This window comes from Lynx canadensis, chromosome A1, assembly GCF_007474595.2.
Source record: "Lynx canadensis isolate LIC74 chromosome A1, mLynCan4.pri.v2, whole genome shotgun sequence".
Taxonomy (NCBI): Eukaryota; Metazoa; Chordata; class Mammalia; order Carnivora; family Felidae; genus Lynx; species Lynx canadensis.
In genome coordinates, this window is record NC_044303.2 from 211,443,069 (window position 1) to 211,461,827 (window position 18,759).

Sequence of the window (18,759 nt, forward strand, 5' to 3'; positions counted from 1 at the left end):
ATATTATATTCTATTAGGAAAGGATTAGAAATAGATGCGAGTAGCATGGCTGTACCAGCAGCTGATGATGCAGCCATCTCTTCAGCTTGTGTGGGATGAACCTTGGAATTTTACCGCACGTGGAGCCAGAACCACAAAATGTACACATCAGAACTTCCCTGATGTGGAGATTCAGGGGAATTTCCACTATATTTGCCTAATGTACATACTTCTTACAGTGATTTTTCATGACTTATGCGTGTGTTTATTTTTGAACACATTGTTCTGGTGTCTTCTATTTTCAGAATCACGTCAAAATGCATTCCTTCTTACTTTGTATTTTTGCTCTGTACTTAAGGTTTATTATAGAATATTCTCCCAGTTAAGGAAGGCCCCCTTTTCATTGCCCCTAATAACCAGGTCTAAGTCATTTCTATACTTACAATGACAACATATATGACAAACACCATGTTTACATTTTATGTTTGGAAGATTCATTGCCAAGTAATAAAAATCACACTCTTGTTTTCATTTCTTTTCCTCTGTAGGTCTCGAAGGAGACCTCTCTCCATCACTTCCTTGTACATGCTCACTCCTTTGGAGAATTATTTTAATATCCTAAGGGAAGAGATTAAAAGAGAAGTAAGAGACATTAATAAGTGATTTAGGATTAAAGATCATGTAATATATGGCAGTGCTTAAACAGTAAGTTGTTTTTATTTCGATATTTTTCTTTAAGAAAATGGTTCTCTATTTAGTTTAAATCTCACCCTGCAACTTGCTGGTTGTACCCTTGGAAAGATATCAAAGATCTTGGAGCCTCTGTTTCCTAATCTAATAATGACTGGAATTGTCACATTAGATTAAGTAACATTTATAAAAAGTAATTTACACAGTTTGGCACCTAATGAACAAGCCTAAGTGTTACTTCCTTATTCATGAAAAAAACATATTCATTTACTATTAATGAAAAATTCTAATGCCAGATCAACCATATCTACAGATTTACAGAATTTTAGACGAGTGGATTATTTTGAGGGGAGACTTTTACATTTCTCCGTGTTTTTTTTTAATATTAGGAATAAATCGATCTGTTTTTTGTCCATTTAAAATAGCAGTGTCTTACATTTTAGATCACAGTCATTGAAAAAAATAAATGTAAAATACTATCAAAATGTAGAAGGGATACAAACACGTGTGAAAAATATAGAGTTATATTTATGCAGTTTCTTTTCTTTCCCTCACAGATTTAGGGAAATGTTCTAAGAATGTAACTTTCTTTTCTCCAGAGCTGAGTTCCAAAGGTTTCAATTTGACTGAGGTCATTTTACTCAAGAAGACAGGAGTTAGTTCACTATCTGAGCTGACCCCTGCTGAGTGACACACATACTGCTTATTTTCAGTCACTGCCAGGAATCATAGTGAATCATTTTCTGGTGAGACCTTGTTTTTTGAAAATGCAGATTTCCTACAGACAGAGGTCAAACTCAAGTGAAGTGAGAAAGAACAGCCGCTCCCCATTGTTAATACTATGTGTTCTTTGACTAGAGGGTATTTACACTAATACTGACTGCTGACTGTTCACTTGGGGATTAAAGAGTGAGAGCTGCCCTGTGATCACCTGACACTCTGCAGCATGGAGAACATCATCAGCTTCAGATGTTTAAATCAGCCCTGGCTAAGTTTGCAGTTGAAGTCAGAGGCCATAATTTTCACTAGCAGTTAATGGAGGAACGCTGAGAGAGTTTGGAAATGTTTGACTTGGGTGCTTTGGAAACACAATGCACCATAGCAGCCATCATGTTTTGTTACAAATGAGAGGATTGGAGAAAACCTTAAAGTCAGATTCCCTGAAGGCACAGTGGGATGAAAATCCCTTCAAGTCACTCTTAATAATTCGTATTTTGTCCTCATGTAATTGGGTCCTGACTCATTTGCTTATAAGAATTCTCCTGTGACATTCAGATTTTAATGCTAAAAGATTTTTTGTTATCTCCTATTGAATGGAAACCTTAACTTGAAGCATATATGCTTGATTTGCAGGTTTGCTGAAAAATAATTTACGTTGATTCGGTATGTGTTTGTTATAAGAAACTACACTCGTTAGGTTGGTATAGAAAACCAGGTGTTCACATTTGTGGATATATTGGTCATAGGAAATTCATTGATTTTCCTCACTAACAACTCAGCTACGATATCTGCATTGATCTTGTTACATTTATTTAACCAAAGCATTTTCTTAATAATTTAGGAATATGACTTGAAATTACCTCTTTGTATAAGATCTATGAAAGAAGTTAAATAAATGACTTTAACTGAATAACTATAAGATCCAACACCAAATCTGGAATTTGCACCTAGGTATTGCCCGCATGGGGATTTCTGGGACATGAGTTTGGACCCTCTGTCATCATGGCACTGCAACAAGGAAAGCCTTTTCTTTCTTTCCAAAGAGCAGACACTGAATTCAGGAGATGAAGTGCCAGCTTATTTATTTATCCACATACAATGTCACATGGCTCAGAAATGTTTCCTGGGCACCGCAATTACCAACAAACCCTCAATAGTAATAAGAGTAGCAATAATTATAATGTTTAACATTTATTTTTGGGTGCATCCTATCTGCCAAGCCCTAAGCTAAGCACTTTATATGTACTAAGTCATTAAATCCATACAAGAACCCCATGAGGTATGTATGGTAACCTATTTTACAGATGGGGAAACTAAGGCACTGTGAGGTCACTTGGCCAAGGTCACCCAGTGCATAGATGTGAACCCAATCAGTGTGGCTCTTGGGCCGCTCTCTCAACCACAAAGCCAGGATGCCTCCCGGTAGGAGCAAGAATTAAACACGCCAAAATGACTATGAATACTCAGTTTTTTCAAATATATATTTCAAAATGCTGCTGCTTCCAAACACAAACCTTGTAAACAGAGCTATCAGGCAACAACCTTCACTTCCCACTGTTTATAACAGCAAACAACATTTTAACCTGAAAAACCACATTCTAGCTTTTGCTCTACTTATCTTGAAAGATCTTCAAATAACATCACTGTGGTTAAAGTTCATTTTAAAATGTGATCTATTTACTTCTACATGGATATCTGGAGCAGAAATGGTGACAGGATGGGTTTGGTAGAAACTGAATCTTCAGAGATTTTTTTTTTCTTTTCCTTCATTTCTCTTCTTTCTTTTCTTTTTTTGCACAATGAAAATGAGAATGGAACATCTTACTGGAAAGAGAAGCTCTTTCGTTCTAGAATATCAGAGTTTAGGCTTTTTAGGTCACGGGCTCAAGTCTCTAATTCACAGTCATATGAATGAGTCCCAATTATGCAGTCCTCTGTCCTCTCATGGCTTTGAGGTGGAGGGCCAGGAAGGACAGGGTAGGGGCGAGGAAACAGGGAGCTGAAGAAGCTGACTCTGCAGAAGCACTCTGGCCACGAAGGAAAGCACGGACAGACTGGTGACAGACAGGCTTACTCTCTTTCTGCTGTTGGAGCACCAGGTGATAATGGTCCGGGGAAACTGACTCACAGAAGGTCAGATGTCCTGTGCTGGTAGGCTCTAGGTCAGAGGGGTGCTGCAAGCCAGGGAAATTTGGGGAATGTGCAAAAATGGCATTGGTAGTCAGTATGTCCAAGCACTCCTGGGATAGAGCAGGCAGTGGCCCAGAATCCTGCCCTGCTGGAGATAGTCCTGTGTAGAGAAACCGCACTGTCTACAACATCACTAGCAAGGTGTACAGCAAGTTGATCAAACTCCTTCCAAAAAGAGAGAAATATGTACATTAAAAACAGCCCCATGGACTCCTGCTATCCCTAGGAGTCAGGACACCTTTTCAAGTGGCTGACTCTCAAAGGCAGTCATCCACTGGCTGTTTTCTTAGGAAAATGCTGAATAGAATCTTCTCAGCAAGTTAATCATATTTACTCTGGCCAGAGTCAAGATGTTTCCAAATCATCTGACTTTGTACAGTTTTCTTCCCTTTAGGGGAGGAAATAATTATGGCATCATTTTATGCTTCTACTGGTTCCTGGTAATACAAGATAAATTCTAATATACATAATTCCAAGGGAGTTTGAAAATTATTTTACTGGTTCAAAATGAGAGGGCCATTCCCTAAAACATAGGACAGCCATGTAAGATGAAATGCAGTCAAAGGTGATGTGCCTCTGGAACTTATACAGGATGATATCTACCCAGAAGAAAGCAAAAGGGGGTTGATTCCCACAGCTGGGGACACTCCTCTGTCCTCTCTCCCCTCCTGTCTCCAACCTGTGGTCTAGTTCTGGTGTGCTCTGTTCCCCCCCCAACTAATTCTAGGGTCACACTGACCTATGCCCTCCTCCTCCTACGTGGGGAAGAAGCTAGTCTTCATTAATGAAAATATGAGATAGAAAAAACTGAAAAGGAACATGTAACATATCAGTTTTGATGCAAACAGTAAATGTTTGTGGAATGTATGAGCACAGCAGCTTGGAATAATTGCCAACAATGTTTCCAGATATTTTGGCCTATTTATATAAAGAGACACAACTTTGTTTTAAAAGAGGCCAATTAAATGTTAGAGACACAATGATATGGTTAAGAGACAAAGAAACACTTAGAGATGAAGAAGTTGCTATCAGATCACATCCCTGCTCAGACGCCTACTGGCTCCCCTTCCCCCATGCAGTCCTGTGTCCACGCCTTTGCACAGACCTTTCCTTTTCCCTACAATGCTGTCCTCTCTCCACCCCAATGGCAGAATCCGTGTAGACCTCCTCTCCTCTCCCTCCACTTTCAAAAACTCCTGGCCGTCTTTGAAGACTCAGCTTCTAGAACAAAAAACGTCCTATGTTTTGAATTCCTGTAATGTTGTTCTTGGGTGGTCTACCTCATATCACTCTCTTGTAATTCTTGCACGTAAAAATTGTCTTACACACACAAGTGGAGTTTGGTTGAGAGCAGCAACTGAGGTTCATACTCATTTTGTCTCCCACGAAGTCTTGGATCGCTAGCCTTGGTGGTCAGTGCTCAGCGGTCAAGAGTAAGTACAGCAGCCACCATTTCAGAAGTCCTTGCCGAGTGTCAGAAACCCCACCATGTGCCTGAGCAATGCCTGAGCTCATTTCATTCTCACTGCAACCGTCTCTGTCGGAATGACTGTTATTCCCATTTAACAGATGAGGGAGCCAGGATGAAGAGAAAGTTTAAGTCAGGTCTCTAGTAAGTAGTCTACCTGAGATTCAGTCCCATGACTTCCTGATCCTTGAGCCCGTGTTCCTAAATGCTATCATCATACTTCACTACCAGATGAGTGTCTGCTAGCTTGTTAGAAATTGATTTCAGTTATTACCAACAGAGGAGATACAATTTATAAGCAAAAAGATCAGCAATCTAAAACAAACAAATTTAGGTCTGAAGATATTCACGTCTGAATGGTCTCATTTCTGGGCATAGAAGGTTATCACTGACAAGTCAGGAGAAATGTGTCTTAGAATCACCTTCATTTTATCCAAGTGAAAGTGCTTTTATCTTAAACTCAGCACACCCTTAATTGTCCAAGAAACAACTAGCAGGAGCCAAATAAAGAGACTTCATACGGTTGAACCGGTACGTGAGGAGGCTGTACACCCGCCCCACTGTGATTGGGGCGTGTCTCTGCCTGCCTTGTCCCTTGTCATTGAAGACCTGGCATTGCCAGGGTGGACACACATTCAGCACATGCGGTAGAGACTCGCTTGGTCACTGTGATCTCTGAACTGCAGCCCTCCCTTTCTTCCTTCTCTCCTTCTGTGGCGGCCTAGTCTCTATGGGTTTTGTCCTCAGTTTCTCCATCTTGCACAGTGTTTCCCTGATGGAACTGACATCCAGTCTCCTGTGTGCGCTCACACTGTATGCGCTACATAGACAATGGGTGCCATGATTAGAGAGAACAACTACGTCAGCACTTGTTTGGGGATCATGGTCTCCTTAGTTCTTTTTGGGAAGGGGGGATTCTATTCTCCATACTCTTCAGTCACAGGCTAGTTATTAGCCGGCTGGAACGATCTGGAACACTAATACTGCCTCTCATCCAGCTTTCGTCTCATTCACTCCAGCCTTCTGTCATAGATCCAAGATAGTCCCCTTCCTAATGAGGCAGCTCCATAATGTTAACAGTGTCATTCATAGTGCAGATAGCTACCTCTACTGTTCCTGGCCTTGCTGCCCGCTGGGTATCACAGGCTGGCTTCTCTAACCTGATGCTTTTACCAGCTTAGCTTCTCTGGCCCTGGTTTGGCCAGCACCAGCTTCTCCCCTGTCTCTGTAGTCCGCACTGGAAACGTCCCACCATGCCCTGATCCTGAGCTTGACTGAATTAGGACACCTTGGGGTAATACTCACAGGGATTTTATAGTCTGAATAACTTGAAATCAGGTCTTGAATAAAAGGATGCTTCAAAAGGACAGCAACTCTGACTGGTTCCAGATTCTTGGCACCTAGGTCTTGAAATACTTTTATGAAGTTCTTTAAAGAAGAAAAAAAAAAGTGAAGTTAACTTCACAATCCTGCAGATGTTAAAAACTTGTTTTACTTAATAGAGGAATTTGCCATAATTTCTATACAATGATACATTTGAGAGCAATTCCATGAAACTATGCTAAGACTTGAGGGTGAGTTTTCTTATGTACAAGTTACCCCTTTTCTGAAGGAGTCTAACCAACCTCTGAGTCAGCGTTCTCTATCTGTAGGTGGCTGGCAAATCTGTTAGCGTCCTGCACTTCTTTTCCTCCTCGGAACACTTTGAGTAGTCTTTCCAAAGAAATCTTTTCAGTGTTTGCGTTCTCAGGGATATCTTCTTCCTTTTCCTCCTTTTCTTCTCTTAATTCCCTTTCCTCACTCATGAAGTTTCCCTCATGTTCAGGATATTCCTCAATTGGACTCATATCAGTAAAAGAGGAGGTCTGCATGATTTAATAAAGACAATATGAAGTCAGACTGAAGAGTTTCCAGTAATGGAGACATTTAAACACACCAATGTTGTCACACACTTTTCACGCAATGAAGCGATGGTGCCTCCCACAACCTAGCCAAACAAAGTACTGAAGAGAGCGTACTAACTGCACTGGAGATCACATCGAGATTCTAGACCAATTCTGCCTGTGGATACAGACACCTCAGTGTGGGGTGTGTCTTACCTCCATAGATGCTTCAGCTCACTGCACTGCCAGGCACTTCGGATTCCTCTGTAAGTGGACACTGGAGTGAATTAGTGTGCCTGATGTCTGGCTTCTGCACATGAATATAGATTTTTAAAGGATTTGCTTTGGAAACTGACTGTAGCCAAGAGGTTATGGCAAGTTAATTTCTCAAGCTTGATAGATTCTAAGAGCTTCAGAAACATTTGTTCACATACCAGAGGTTAAACCCAACTAAACATTCAGATGGCAAAATAGAAAACAAATTGAACATAGAAAGTCAGGTGGGACTTTTACGGCTGCTCATTGAAACACGGCCAAGAGCCGTGAAGTGGGTCGGGCTCATGAGTATGGTAAAGAGTACAGTATTTCTGAAGTAATTTCTTGTGTTTCAAAAACCTGAAAAACATTCCTGCCTGTTGACCTTGTAATTATAGATCTAGGAATTGATTCTAAAAAAAACATTCATTTGCACAAAGACTTCTATATATGGATGTTTGTTCAGTGTTACAGCAAACACAGAAAATCTGCAATTCCCAAATCAGAGAGTGGTGACATAAATTATAGTATATTTCTGTGATGGAATACTATACTGCCATAAAAACTGTGGTTTAGAAGAGTACCTAGTGACTTGAGAAAACACTCATAGAGGTAAATGAAAAAAAAATCCATAAAATGATAAATACACTAGGATCCTCATTTTCTTATATATCTATGCTTATTAGTGAAAAAAAGAAAGGGGCACCTGGGTGGCTCAGTTGGTTAAGCATCCGACTTTGGCTCAGGTCATGATCTTGTGGTTCACAAGTTTGAGTCTTGCATCAGGCTCTGTGCTAATATCTCAGAGCCTGGAGTCTGCTTCGGATTCTGTGTCTCCCTCTCTCTGCCCCTCCCCTGCTCACACTCTGTCTGTCTCTATCTCTCTCTCAAAAATAAATAAAAACATATACAAATTTAAAAAAAAAGAAAAGAAAAGAGAAAAGAAAGTTACAGTAAAGAGTTAACAAATGTTTACCTCTGGTTAGGGAATGGATGATATTTTTTTCACTCATTGTTGTACTTTCCACATACTCTACATATTTGTATTTATTGTATTCACTGTAATAAACGCATATATGTGTGTGAGTTTTTCATGATAAGATTGTTGATATTTGATGATTTGCCACAGAAAAATGGGTGTTTTTGGAATGTTGACTGATTAGATGCCATAACACACCTGAATACCGACTCTCCTTTATCCCAAGAAAGGAAAAATGATAAACTTAGGCTTAAAATAAAAGGAGGGTTTCAATGTTTATAAATATTCAGTTCAGTATAAGCATTAAGTGCAAGTTAATTAGTCATGAAAGTTCTTTCCAAATAGGTATGAAAGCCCTATATATAAAAAATTATGATACAGCAGGAAATGAAGCCTGTGATAGTGGTAAGTCCCTTTAGGAGATTTGTAGGGGCTGTGAACAGTGTAATGAAGACAGGTTTCATTTGTTCTAGCTCTGTGTGGGTTGGGTTTCTATATCCTTTGGTAAACTGGGAATTTAATATAATCTAAGACAGAGGGAGAATGCATTATCAGGTGAAGATTTTGGAATTAAGTATAGATCTATCTTCCTATCTATCTACCTGCCTATTACCCATCTATCTACCTATTCAAACTCTTCTCTATTTTAAACAACTGAAATATTACATTGCAGAAATGTGAAACTGGCCTTTTTGTGCCCACCTAAGATGCTTGGAGATCATCACACAGGTAGTGTAGGATGAATGGATTTCTATTTAGACTGCAATATAAATGTTACAAGGACACAATAAATACAAAGCCTGTGGGTGAATAAATAATTAGTCAGATTAGATGAGCAGGTGATACCTAAATAAAAGAGAGAAAGAGCCTTGTCTCTTTGCCCTATTTTCATAGTTAGAGACGGACTAACTATTCAGAGACCTGATATAATCATCATGGGATAAACAAATTGTTGCCTTTTGGTAACAGTCCCCAGAACAGTGCCTGGCCATGAATTTCCTTCATTCAATCAGTTCAGTCCCACAACTCAGAGGGAGAACAGAAGGTCAGTCCTTGGGACTAATATGGGTAAAGTGTCAAAAGAGTAAGATGGAATTAAAATTTAGATGTTTTGAACCCCAGCACTTCAAATGCTCTCCCAAGATGCTTTAACAAGATTTTTAAAATGTGGGAGTTTCAAACTCACAATTTACTGAATTCCAACATCACAACCCCACACCACATAGGCCAGAATGAACCATTTTTCCAAATGTCAACTTATTTAAAGCTTCACTAGGACCAGCACATACTCATGAATGCTTTGCTCTTGGGATTCTTTTAAGTTACCCAAGAAACTATGGATTTGAACAAAAAGTCTGTGCCACATTGAATAAAACAGCATGAGTCACTGAAATAGAGTAAGGAAGAATAAAATATTGTGGATGTTTCCAGTCATTCATGTGGAAAGCAAAAGCAGAGATCTGATTTAGTCTTGGGAGTGAATATGGATCTGTTGGAGGTGTTATTTCTGAGTAAACTCATTATGGCTTCCTGGGATGAGGTTTCCCAGGAAACAAACACAGCTGGAAAGGGCACAGAAACAGAGTGGCATAATTGGAGGCAGGATGCTAAGAACAAGAGGTGAGCAAGAATGAAGGGGGTGGGCGGATTCTGTATTTCAAAAGCTCAAGCACCTTGGGTTCACCCGAAGCCAGGAACAGGCCTGTGTGTGGTATGTCACAGGCACGCTCTCTGCCTCCTGCCCCTCAGGCCTGTTCCATCCCTGTGGTGTTGTGGAGCAGTTCCTGCGCAGTGTGCTTGGACTTTAGAAGAGCTTTGAGGAGAAGCACTCCAGGGGCATTGCTTCTTGGTGGGGCATTAGCTTCCCTGAATGAGTGGTTTAGGGACAGAGGGGATGCAGAGCCCTCCTGTGCTAGCTGGCCTGGCTGCTACTCACCCAGACAGCTGTATGTTGCTATAGGAACAATTCTAGCACAGGCTTCCTTTTTCCTGGACTTTCTAGCTCATTGCAGCCTCCTGGATTCACTATTGCCTCTGATGGGAATGCCTGCTCTCCTCCTCTCTACCTTAGAAACAGAATTCCATTCCTCCTCGCTCTCTCCTCTTCTCATCTTTCCCTCCATGTTTATAAACATTAATTGAACATTTGCTATATGGCAACTACTGTGGTTAACATGAAGGTGGGTAACAGGTTGTTCCCCAATTCAAGGTAGAAATAACTTATTAGAAGGATTCAATAGACAAACAGCTGCCTGAATTACTAGCTCTTCTTACTTCCCTCCTTTGTTCCCCTACAGTATGCTCTAACACAGCAGCCAGAGAGATCTCCATACATTTAAAATCAGATGGCCATATTCCAATAACTTCTCATCTCATCTCTCAGCAAAGTCAAAGCCAAGGTCCCTACAGTGGCTCTTGGGGCCTTCTCCCCCTCATTTATTTTTCTTACTACTCTCCTCCAGCTCATTCCTCTCCAACTATAATGGCTGGTCTTTGGAATACACCCAACACCCCCTCCCCACCCCCCCGCCCACCCCCCCACCACTGTCTGGCTTTGGCATCTGCTGCTGTCTTTACTTACAATTGCAACTACCTTGCTGTTCTTCCCAGCGTTGCAACCTACCCCAGCTCCTGTATTTTTCCCTATATTATTATTTTCCTGTAGCATTTATTATCATATGATGTAGTTTATGTTACTTACTTTATTCCTCACACCAAGGGTACCTCACACCAAGGGTACTGTGTCTCAGTACACAGAGAAGCTGGGAAAATATTTGTTGAATAAATACATGTATGCATGAAGTGGTGCCCAGCCCTACCAGAGAGGATCTGAATCTAAGGGGGCCCCGTTGAGAGCTCTCAGTGTTGCTCTTGAGTGTCAGGGGAAACTTCATGAATCATCTGGCAGTTGAAATGGGCCCTGGATACTGGGGAGGCCTTGAGCCCTTCAGAATGAGATGAAGGGGACACCAGGTGGAGGCAATAGCAAAAACAATGATAGGGAGGTGGGAAAAAGGAAAAGACAAACACCTCTTCTGATCAGTAAGACCCTATGTTAATCTGTCCTTTTCGCTGTGTTCCTTCCATGTCTGGCACATTGTTCACCCATTGTTTTCTGCATGGATGGGGGCAATTAGATGGAGTCTCTTTAGGGGAGCAAATCAGCCTTCTTCTGTATCCCTTGCAGACCACAGGGCTATTTACAAAGTGAATTACATAATTAACTGACCCACTCAATGAAATCTTTACTGAGCTCTGTGCCAGTAATTCGGGTTCAGGGTTGTGACAGGTTCAGAACAAGACAGATGGCACCTTCCTGCCCCCTGGGTGCTTAGAGTCTAGCAAAGAACTGACCTGAAGAAGTGACTGTGAGGAGGATCATGAAGGGAGAAACATAGAACTCTATGGAAACATATGGCAGGGGCTGCCTGACATCACCTGAGGTCAGAGAAAGTCTCCTGGAGGACAGACATGTGACTAAGATCTCCTGGCAGGCCGCGATCTATGCCAGAGTTAGCTTAGGGAGGCCCAATCTATGGGGGGAGGGTACAGAAGCATCCCTGGGGAAGTGGCAAATGCAGTCCCAACAAAGGCAGTCCATATCTGACTCCTTATTTACTTGGGAAAACTGAAACTGGCCTTCTACTATCTAAGAAGACAGAATACTTGAATGAAATAAACTCTCATTGCTGCACTTTCTGTCACTGTGCAGGTATTGAAGTAGCATCTACAGCACATCAGGTTGAAGAGCCTTGAGTTGGCAGCTTACTGGGCACCTGTCTGGCCTCACTCTGACCCTGATGGAAGAGGAAGGACATCTCTTGTCCATTTGTCCCAGGTCAAAATTTAGGGTTGCATCTCAGAGAGTCTATTTCTTCCTAGATATGAAAGCTGTCACAGAAACTTCCTTTTTTCTTTCTTTCTTCCTTCCTTCCTTCCTTCCTTCCTTCCTTCCTTCCTTCCTTCCTTCCTTCCTTTTTCTTTCTTTCTTTCTTTCTTTCTTTCTTTCTTTCTTTCTTTCTAAGAGAACCCAGCATAGTCTATTTTGACAAACATGTATGAAAGGCAAACAAGTGTGCCTAGGACATCTGAGGAATTTGGACTGGGCAGTACCCCTCTGTCCTTTGTGTCCATAAACGAAGAGAGAAAAAACATTCCATTACAAGGATCACAGCTCTGTCCCCAAAATGTCAGAGGGATACTAAAAAGTCATGCAGAAGAACATCTAATAAGTACATTAGTTTGTACTCTGTTCTGAGGCTTTTCCACCCAAGATAGCCAGGGAATGCCAAGCCTTTAGAAATCTAAAAGGGAATGTGAGGTTTAATTAGCTATTAAGCTTCTTTGTCTTTAGATCTGGGATATACAAAGTACTTGTGGGTTTCAGGAGACTGGGCTTTGGCCTGAAACACTATCAAGTGTCACATGTATGTGGGATGTCTGAGGCCTGGCTTGTTGCACGTAGACTTTCCACACAGTATGACAGATAGATTGGGTTGATACCCACTTATTCACTTATCAGGATAAGTACTTCATGTAAAATAAAGGCTGTCCTTTACAGAACAAACTTGGATTCCACCAACAAATTTTGAGCAAATTTTGACTTTACTACAAAGGTTTTGTTTTTTGTTTTTTGTTTTTTGTTTGTTTGTTTGACAGTGGGTCTCTGGTTCTTAAGCCAATTGAGTAAAGCTTTATTGAAGACCTAGTGTGTGTAAAGCACTGTGTTAGGTATCCAGAAAAATACAGAGATGAAAAAAAACTTCTGTTGTTAGAAGTTTAAGATCTTCTGGTAGCCCCCTCCAGACCCCATTGCTGGTCCATTTCTGGACCACAATTACCTTTGCTGCAATAAAAGTAGGAGTTTTGGTTGGTTGGAAGACGTGAGTCCCAATGGCCACACTGAGGGCCCTGTAGACCCCTTCCACAGCATCTGGATGACAAGCAAAATAAAGCAGCATCTGTGTGTAGTCAAGTTGAGGTGGGTCCTTCTCATAGTCAGCAAATAGCCTAAAGAAAAACTGTCACACAAGAAGAATTCCGATCAAACATAAAAGGTGAAAACTGGTAGTTAATAGATGGACAGGCAATGAAAGATCCTTCCAGGAGCTTTGGAATATAGCCACTTTCTGAGGATTGAATTAGTAAAAGTAATATATAATGAATAGTATTAACTGAAGAATATGCTAAGTTAAAACACAGAATAAATAAGGCTCAATATTCTAATTTTAAAGAAAATTGTATGCTAATTAATGGTATCAACATATTTAGGAAAGAATGTGCTAATAATAATAATAATAATAAAAAAACATGTGGGGATGACATGTGAAGCAGGAAAAGGGAACCACAGAACAAAGACCCATCCATCTATCTATCCTCATCACCATTCTGACAAACTGGGCCCTGACTACTAAATATGAAGCTTCTGGTATATCTCCCTACCCTGAGTGGCAAGAGGGGGAAATGATAACCAAAGCCACTGGGACTCTAGCCATTAAAATCTTTCAACTGGTCAATCCTGCTCTGAACTTCATACTTAATTTGTTGACAGTAATGTGGACTCTTTCCACTGTGAGTTTACACTGGAGGAGAAAGTGTGCTAACCACTGAATATCAGTTTTTTTTTGGTAATCTCTCATTCATTCTAGATGACTGAGCTGGAAGCCAGCTCTGTATGCAGTGTTTTGTGCATTTGGCAGCAAGAAAAGCTAGTGTGTGGGAACTCAATATCCCCTGAGGCCCCCCCACAAAGAAGCTCAAATCCTGGGACTCAGGTCACACCCAAGCACCTACATGGGCCTGTTTGTAGAGAAGACTCCTTTCCTCAGTGAGCTCTTCTCATATATGTACAGTTAGTGGCCTGGAGAATCTTCTTTTTTTTAATTTAAATTTTGATAAAGTAGATGATTCTTGAATGGTCTAAGGTTTAGACTATGAGCTATATGAGCTTTGCACATATGGCAAGCTCCTAGATGATTCTAACACTGATGGTCCTGGCCTAGACTTTGAGAAGCAAGTGCCTAGATCCATAGATACCATGTTATTCTTGGCTACCCACAATACTTACAACTATGGACACACATTTAATTAGACAGTCAGAAGAGTAAGTTTCTGACACTTGACAAATCCAATAAAAATTTAAATAAAAATAACTTTGATAGGGAACTGCATAAAGTCTTTATGTTACAGAGCAGGAAAGAATCTCAGAGGTCAATGGAGTCTGCAAGTTCATTTGTTCAGTCACTTTTATCAAAGTTAACTGAGTGCTACGTCTGCTGTAAGCCAGGCGCTAAACTATCCTGAGATGCTTAAAACCACTCTCTGACAGTAGGGGCACCTTTTTCATGATCCAGCTGGTGGGTTCCTTCAGGACTTTGTGTTTTCTTCATGCCCTCTTGCCTCTGAGTTACTCCAGGGATGGCCAGCCGGGCTTAGAGTAGAAGGGAGACTGACACTAACAGAGAACCATGGCAGGGTCCCTGAGTGCTTATCTTCCATTTCTTTCAAAGGAATTGTTGAACTTCATTATGACTTCCACTGAATTGCACTTATAAGTGCTATGCAGGTGCATCATTATCTTCATTAACAAAGCAACCAAATATTATATCTTAAAAATAGATGTGAAAAAATGAAATAATCTGATATGTAGACTCTTTCTATAATTACACAGGCTTGATTTTAAGTCATTGGATTGAATATTTATAAAAGGTAAAGCTTGCTGTGTTCCTAAGATCATTTAAAATATTGTAGTAGGCAGAATTCTAAGAAAGTTTCAAAGGTTCCCACTCCTTGGCATATTTATCTTGTATAATCTCTTCTCCTTGAGTGTGGATTGGGTTTGTGAATGTAATGGGAAAGTCACTCCCGTGAGTAGGTAGCCTTATATAGCAAAGGTAAAGAGATTTTGTAGATGTAAATAAGGTCCTTAATCAATTGGTTTTGAGGTAATCAAAATGAAGCCTGATGCTGGGCCTGACCTAATCAGGTAAGCTCTTTGAAAAAGGACCCAGGCCTTAAGGAGAGATTTGAAGCCAGAGAGATGCTCTCCTTCTGGCCATGATGAATCAGACTGTCCAGTTGTGGAGAAGGTCATGTGGCAGGGAACAATAAGCAGCCTCTTGGGCTGAAGGTCTCAGTCCTACAACTGCATGGATCTGAATCCTATCAATGATCCATCTCAGAAGCCAGTCTTGGAACCAATCTTGGAGTTGACCTCAGATGACAATGCAATCACAGCTGATATCTTGATTTTTGCCTTATGAGACCCCGAGCAGAGGACTCATCTAAGCCATGCCTGGACTTCTGACTCAAGGAAGCTGTGAGCTAATGAACGGGTATCGGCATATACTTATTGAACACCTAAGATGTGCTAGGCATGGACTATTCTAGGTGCTTGAAATGTATTCACTAAGAAAGAGATAAAGATGCCTGTTCTTGAAGAGCTTACTTTCTAGAAGGGGAAGACAGACAATAAAGAATACATTTTAAAAGTTGGGTAAATTAGATAGCGATTATGGGAACACACAAAAAAGTAGGCCAAGAAAAGAGGAATAAGGAGTAGAAGGTGGGGAGGGGAACAGATTGCCCGGTTGAGAAGGTAAAGTTTGAACAAAGATTGGAGGGAGTTAGCCAGGGAGCACATCTGGGGTAAGAGCATTATAGGCAGAGGGAACTGCTGAGGCCAGTGTCCTAAGGTAGGCATACACCTTGCATGGTTACACCATAAGAAGGCAGGTGTAGCTGAAGCAGAATGGGCTGGGGCAGAACAGAAGGAGATGAGGGAGAGAGGAATAAGGGCCAAGGCCAGGCTGGCTTCTTCAGGACTTGGGCTTTTCCTTTGAGTAGAATGCAGAACCATGGGGGGTTTTGAGGAGAGGCTGCCATGATCTGCCTGTAATCTGAACTAAGACAAGGGAGGAACAGGGAGACCCATCATGAGGCTGTTGCCATCATCCAGGTGAGGTTGACTGTGGTTTGTTCCAGTGATGGCCATGGGGCTTAGAAGGAGTGGTCTGATCCTTAGTATATGTTGAAGATAGAACTACCAGGGTTTCCTGAGGGACTGGACGTGGTGTTTGAAAAAGGAGAGAAGATTTGGGTATGAGTCCTAGGGTTTTGGCAACTGGAAGATCAGAGTTGCCAGTAACTGAGAGGAAGAGGGCTTTGGGTGAAGATGGGAGTGGTGGGGTGGCAGGGACAGGGGTTCGGGTGGACACAGTGAGCTTGAAATATCTACTAGAATGTTCAAGTGGAGATGCCAAATGGGCAATTGCATGTAGAAGGTCTGCGAGAGAGGTCTGAGGTAGGAATAGGCATTCGGGATTCGTTAATAATCAGGTAGTATTTCAATCCTGGCCTCAACAAATATGACCAGCCCAAAGTAATAGAAGGATTTCACATGAACAGAAGCTGTGAAGAAATTAAAACAATAGCTGTGAATTTGAATATGGAAAAGTTGTCTTTTCTCAGGAAATCTCTAAGGATTTTAAAATCCTGGAATAGTTGCTCTTGGTGTTGAGCGTGTGGGAAGCTGGGAAGCCAGGACATGGCCTGTGGGACCCTGTCAGTCATAATGAAGTGTGCTGTCACTGTCACAGGACAACAATGTGATTGCAACACAGACGTGTCTCAGGGTTCCTTTCTTGGATGCAGTGTGGCCTTTCATCCAGTGCCTGGGACCCTAGGGTCATCCAAGGCCACAGACAGTGCTGATGGCCTATCTGCAGGAGCCCTGCCAGTGTGACTCAGAGGCAAGCCCTGGGTCACCGAGAGCATAAGTAACAAATCAGAAGAGCTGGGTGGGACCCAAGACTAGTCCAATCCTCTTCTTAAGAAGGTACAGAGGCCCTCGGTGTGAGGGGACCTGCTCAACATCCTCCAGTGAGTCACGGCAGAACTGGGGACAGAGCCCAGGGCTCCTGACTCTCAGAATTCCTTCTTCACAGAGCATTTTCCCTTCACTGATTTGGTCTTTCCTATTCTAATTACAGCCAAGGACGTAAACTTGTTCTGTTGTTTTATCTTTTTTCTTTGCACACCTTTCCTCAGGATGTTAACCATTAGCTGTTCTTCTTCAACCAAGCAGAGTCAGCAAGGCTAGCTTCTGTGTAGCTAACACTTACATAGGGCTACTCTGTGCCAATCACTCACTCTGCACAACAACCCTGCCAGGGAGGGATTGAAAGAAACCAAGGTGCAGAGAGGTTAGGTAATGTCACCAAGACCTTGAAGCTTGCGAGCATTGGAATCTGTGCTTTTAATCCCAGTTTAAGAGCACTGAGACTTATGTAATACTGAGCATTCAGTCTCTGACCGCACTGAGGGGCAGAAAACACCACACCTTTCTGTCCTCTGGACATCGCGTTCACATGCACACACTCACACACGCATGTCAACTATCCTCTGCCCCACTTCTTTCTCAGGCTTCATGGTCCTGTCTCTGCTGCCAACTTTGTTCCTTTCCTCCATGTCACTTCCCAGCAGTCTGGATACCGATATGTGGGAGCCATGCCCTCCCTAGGGACCCACAGGGCCTTCCCTGCTTCACCGCCTCACAGTCTTAGGGCACAGTCTACCTTCTGGCATTAGCTTCTGGGTGAGCAACTGAAGGGCTCTGCCCTCGGTTGACATTTCTAAAAATTTCTGGTTGGAAAGCGAAGTGCTTTCACGTGACATCATATTCAGATGGCCAGGTTCTTTGCAGAAGAACCTGCTTATGTTGCCCACAGACTTGTTCAAAAAGTCATAGAGAGATGGCCTTCCAAAGGCTTTACAGGGTTGGTCTCCATCCTCCAGTTTCACACTGAAAACCCCCACCATGACCAAGACAAAAAACTGTCCCCACCCTTGCCAGTCTCAGGTCTTGGCCTTTGGTAACTCCTTGACCCCTTTCTCTTATCTGCTCTCCTGCTAGCATCTGGGAGAGGTGCTTGAACACTGTGCATCCAATTGAACGGAACTTTTCACTTGAAGTTTGTAATTAGAGTCATGTTCAGTTTCATACTGCAGTTATGAGCAAATGGCTGCCTGGAAATTGGACAATCAATACACCTACTTTGCAGAGATGTCTAAATCCACAGCTCAACTTTTCTCATAGTCTATTGAATTTGGTTGTATTAGGTATATTTTCATATTTTAAACATTTACACTCAAACCAGAGTACTTTACATATATTAAGGTCATGTTTTCTATTGTGGCCTCAGGGATAGAGGCTAATAATATTATTGATAATAATAATATTGATAATAATATTATTTATAATAATCTAATGGGTCATGGGAAATACTTATGCAACCCTTGGTATGTTGTACAAGTTAATCAAAATCAAAGAGAAATGAACAAAAACATATACAGTAGTCCCCGTTATCTGTGGTTTTGCTTTCTGTGGTTTCAGTCACCCACGGTCCACTGTGGTCCACCTCAGTCCAGAAGCAGATGATCTTCCTTCTGACAAATCATCAGAGGGTCTCTAGTAGCCTAACACTACTTCACAATGCCTACATCATTCACCGTACTTCATCTCATCATGTAGGCATTTTATCATCTCACATCATGACAAGTGAGTATAGTCCAATAAGAAATTTTGAGAGAGAGAG

General features: G+C 41.6%; 1 protein-coding gene across 1 annotated transcript in view; it reads right to left on the bottom strand.

The window, feature by feature from the left end:
• Positions 1-202: 202 nt before the first annotated feature.
• Positions 203-18,759, bottom strand: part of SPEF2 (sperm flagellar 2) — a 185,261-nt gene continuing 166,704 nt past the window's right edge. The window contains exons 34-37 of the mRNA XM_030331452.2: positions 13,006-13,185; positions 6,673-6,912; positions 6,353-6,475; positions 203-597 (exon numbers count right to left, since the gene is read on the bottom strand). Coding sequence (XP_030187312.1) covers positions 508-597; positions 6,353-6,475; positions 6,673-6,912; positions 13,006-13,185 — 633 coding nt within the window. The 3' untranslated portion in view covers positions 203-507. The remainder of the gene's footprint in view (positions 598-6,352; positions 6,476-6,672; positions 6,913-13,005; positions 13,186-18,759) is intronic.